Source organism: Nicotiana sylvestris, chromosome 9 (assembly GCF_000393655.2).
Source record: "Nicotiana sylvestris chromosome 9, ASM39365v2, whole genome shotgun sequence".
Classification (NCBI taxonomy): domain Eukaryota; kingdom Viridiplantae; phylum Streptophyta; class Magnoliopsida; order Solanales; family Solanaceae; genus Nicotiana; species Nicotiana sylvestris.
The window spans coordinates 153,104,426-153,108,753 of record NC_091065.1 but is presented as its reverse complement, the minus strand read 5'-3'; the positions used below and the strand labels follow the sequence as shown (position 1 = coordinate 153,108,753).

General features: G+C 36.1%; 1 protein-coding gene across 2 annotated transcripts; it reads left to right on the top strand.

Moving 5' to 3' along the window:
- The first annotated feature begins 406 nt into the window (after window positions 1-406).
- On the top strand, window positions 407-4,005 carry LOC104226313 (mediator of RNA polymerase II transcription subunit 18). 2 transcript variants are annotated; one of them, XM_009778270.2, is made up of 6 exons: window positions 407-582; window positions 1,752-1,839; window positions 1,962-2,061; window positions 2,850-2,907; window positions 2,984-3,340; window positions 3,650-4,005. In XM_009778270.2, the coding sequence occupies exons 2-6, from the start codon at window positions 1,804-1,806 to the stop codon at window positions 3,750-3,752; spliced, it is 654 nt and encodes a 217-aa protein (XP_009776572.1). In that variant the 5' UTR covers window positions 407-582; window positions 1,752-1,803; the 3' UTR covers window positions 3,753-4,005. The 2 variants fall into 2 exon arrangements, with proteins under 2 accessions (XP_009776572.1, XP_070012730.1); XM_070156629.1 differs by lacking the exon at window positions 407-582 and adding an exon at window positions 815-962.
- The last annotated feature ends 323 nt before the right edge of the window (window positions 4,006-4,328 follow it).

The window sequence follows — 4,328 nt, the reverse complement described above, 5'->3', positions numbered from 1 at the left end:
AGTACCTAATAATCACTAAAAGTTCGTATGTTGTTCTTAATTAATTTTATTGGCAAAAGTAGTACATACAACTAACCCTAGAACAAATAATTTAGTGTCACAATAATGTACCAAAGCGATTGCTGATCGACTGGCTAAAAGTTCTCTTTGCTTCAAAGAGGTCAGTAGTTCGACTCTACTGACACCAATTAGTTTTAATGTAAATGCGGCACAAAATTTTGAAATAACAAATGAAGCACTCCAGTTTCGAACCCAAGACCTACGCTCTGAGTAAGTAGAGCGCCAGACAAGTTTAGCCGGACAGTCTTGTTTCAAGTGGTGTCACTTGAAATTATTTAAAAAATGGTATACTTAATCAAAAGTATCACAATATTAATATATTTGGACCTAAAGTATAACAAATAATATAAGAATATATTTAACCCTTTGCCCTTTTTAATCTAAGAGCACAAGATTTGAAAAAATTCCTGACTTTTCTTAAACTCTATGCATTTTGAGACTTTGCAGGCTTATGAAACCCAAATCACTTGGGAAGCCGCTAATGCCAAGTGCTAAACAGTCTTCTTCTTCGTCAAACTCCTCGTACGTTCCTCTCTGACTTTACCTCTCCAGTTTTTTCTTTACTTCGTTTCTTAAGAGAGTAAAACCCTAGTATTCCCACCCCCTTTATTTTCTTCTACTTAATTTTGACGGTACAATAATAGTGGTGAATTGGGTCACAACTCACAATTGTGATGATGCAAAAACACTGATCCCCTTTTCCACTGTTTTTTTCTTATATCATAAATAGGAATAGCGAATTGGGTTGCTTGCATTCCTTGTGTCCTCCGATTGCTTAAAGAAAGCCTCTTCTCTAATTTACTCTTAATTTTTCATCTTTCTTTGTGATTTTTACAATAAAATTTGCATTCTCTTTTTATTCTTTCAAGGTGTAATGGGGGAAATAGGGGAGGCTGTACAGGGTAAGTTATGGATTTATCCGAACCAAGTAGCTTTGGCTCAGACCTCTATATGTGTTAAAAAATGTAGTACTAAATAAGTACAAATAATTGATTTCGTACCCAGTAAATTTGCATTTTTCTTCTTTTTCCAAGGTATAAAGGGAGTGAATTTTGGGCGGATGTAGAGTGTAAGTTATGGGTGTAAGTTATGGGTGTATCCGAACCCATTAGCTTTGGCTCAGACCTGTATATGTGTTAAAAAATTCCCTAAATAAGTACAAATACTTGATTTCTTACCTAGTAAATCAAATGAGTTGTGGGAGAATAATGAGCTCAAACCCATAAAATTCAAATCATGGCTTTGCTCCACGGAAAGAAAGCTGCTAGTCGTCTAATTGTTTTCTTTCTGATTCATTTTGCTTTTTCTTTTTCCTTCAATTTTTTTGGAGGTCATATTGTTTTTTAAATGATAATGCTATTGTTAAACATTTGTCATTTTAATGTATTTTTAGCTGGAAAGTCATGTTCTTGAGAGCATTTGCCATTTGGTGGGCACAATTTAATCTATTATTGATATGCTGTCTTTGCTATTAGGAAGTTAGTCCTATATTGTAGACTTGTAGTTTGTAGGTGCAGGATTTTGGTTTCACTTTCCTCAATTCTGGACTTTGGTAGGAAATTGCTCTTTCTATGTTTAGGCAATGCACTTCATATGAAGAGTGTAGACGACACCTTTATAATTTGTTAGGTGTTAACTTTTTCCTTTTCGCTCTTTAGTTCAACTTAATCTTTTGATTTTTGGACTCACAGGTGCGTTACAAAAGGTTCTTTTGCATGTGAATTAGAATAAATTGAAGTGGGAATGGAGTGTGTGGTTCAGGGAATTATTGAGACTCAAGTAAGTTCACTGAGCACATTTTGCTTCTTGCAAAAATGTGCCTCCTAACTTTATGGCGTTGAATGTGGAATTTAGCATTTGAATATTGAAAATGATTTTGACGGTGCAAACCATATCTGCAGCATGTTGAGGCCCTCGAAATTCTGCTTCAAGGGCTTTGTGGTGTACATAAACAAAGCTTAAGGATCCATGAACTGTGCCTTAAGAGTGTCCCAAACCTAGGTAAGTGAGTTTTCTTTGTAAACTACGATGGAACTAGGAACCACTAATTCAGTGGTCATGTATGTACACATGCGATTGAGGCAAATGCTTGCAACCATATATGCATCCATTAGAAGTTTTCTTAACTTAGTTGTTTGATATAGCTGCTTTTTTCTAGTTTGTGGTCCATCTCATTCTTTCTTGTTGTTTGTCTTAGACCCGGGCCGTAGATTATGGTTACTCTTATTGCATGTCATTCATCTTTCTGTTTTTATGTTTCTGTTACTATTTCGATTTCTACTGGATTTACTAATGAATTCTCTCCTTTTTTTTTTTACTTTGTTTTCGTCTTATCGAGCCGAGGGTCTATCGGAAACAGCCTCTCTGTCCCGATCGGGGCAGGGGTAAGGTCTGCGTACACATTACCCTCCCCAGACCCCACTATGTGGGATTTTACTGGGTAGTTGTTGTTGTTGTTGTTGTTGGTCCATCTCATTCTAGTTGTATTGCGGCACGATATGAAAATTATTGCATTGAATTATGGGTAGGTATTTTTTGCTTTCAGTACATCTTATTTGTAAGTTGAAGAACTCATGGTTTTGGCTTCATTAGCTTGTTGACTGCACTGTTTTTTACAAAAGGTTGTTTGATATCATGGTTTATCGATAATGTACTTGTGCTTGTTTGACATGTCATATCTTGTCAAAAGGGGCCACTAAAGCTCCATTTTACATTTTTCCTTTTCCCCCCTCCCGCACTTTTCTCCTTGGGTTATTATAACCATGAAGTCTGTTACTGCTCATTCTCAGGCTTAGTAGCATCAGAAATACGTCTCTTATGTGATCTTGAGCAGCCGGAACCCACATGGTAAGTGATCTATTTCATACTGTGCCTAGCTCTGGCGATATGTGAAGCCTAAATTTTTGTGTAAAATTAAATATAGGACTGTTCGACATGTTGGTGGTCCAATGAGAGGCACTGGTGCTGAACAAATCTCAGTCTTGGTGAGACCGATGATAGAAAGCAAAATAAGCAAGAATGCATTGCGCATGTTTTATGCACTCGGCTACAAGCTAGACCACGAGCAGCTGAGAGTTGGTTTTGCATTCCATTTCCAAAGAGGTGCCCAGATAACTGTTACAGTTTCATCCATCAACAAGATGTTGAAACTTCATGCAACTGATGAGGCAGTGCCTGTGACACCGGGCATACAGCTAGTTGAAGTGACAGCACCTGCTTCATCTGAAAATTACACTGAAGTTGTTGCTGCTGTATCGTCCTTCTGTGAATATCTTGCACCGTAAGTACCTTTATATTGGTTTGTTACCCTGAGGTGAATGGAGTGTTTAAATAATGGGTTGAACTGAATTAGTATAAGTATACATATATATATATATATATATATATATATATATATATATATAATCGCCTTTTTAACAAATATCTGAACACATAATTTCAAAAGTATAATGGGGTCAGAACCTAAAGGTTGAACCCAACCAATTTAAATCTTGGATTTGCCTTTGGTATATATTGTTAGGAGAAACTAGTTTATTTACTTATTTCTATCATTTGGTTGACATACAAATGGTTTCTATTTTTTTTTCAGGCTCCTCCATTTGTCAAAACCCGGTGTGTCAACAGGGGTTGTTCCTACTGCAGCTGCAGCAGCTGCATCTCTCATGTCGGATGGCGGAGGCACAAAAATGTAGTATTAATCCTTTGCAGCTATTTTATTTATATTCTTTTACATTTTGGTTGCGGTCCTCATTGCTGGATAAGAGACCTATTTTGCAAAATGATAGCCCTCCTATATTTGTCGTTAAGATGCTGATCAATACACAGTAATGTTTTTGCATACAATAGAGTTATAGTATCAACCAGCTTAGTTCAATTAAGGGTGGATGAATCTTTTCTCTCTTTCGATAAGTTCCTTGTTATTGATTTTGATTCGTTTTTCTCCAAGGTATTGATACTTTTATTGTTTATGTGTTGATCTTCATATCACGTGGAGATGATCAGATATTCTTTATCTGTATCAGATCAATGGTGGTGGAACATTTTTTTATATGGTTTCAGATATTCATATACTAGTAATTTGGGGCACTAATTTATCAATTTCTATACTGTTTATGTGAATTTCGCGAAGTAGTTGATATAAACTGAGATAGGAGGAGAGTCTAGTTGTTAGTTGATATTAAATGATCAGTTCATTTAAGCGGATAAGACTGGGTATGTTGTTGTTGTTCATTTAAGCGGATATTTAATTTCATCCGCAGTGTCTATCC

Excerpts from the sequence above, each read along its gene's own strand:
- LOC104226313 (XM_009778270.2), top strand. The coding sequence starts at position 1,804 with ATGGAGTGTGTGGTTCAGGGAATTATTGAGACTCAA. Across the intron at positions 2,908-2,983 it reads GAGCAGCCGGAACCCACATG|GACTGTTCGACATGTTGGTG; the intron begins GTAAGTGATCTA and ends AATTAAATATAG. Across the intron at positions 3,341-3,649 it reads TTCTGTGAATATCTTGCACC|GCTCCTCCATTTGTCAAAAC; the intron begins GTAAGTACCTTT and ends TTTTTTTTTCAG.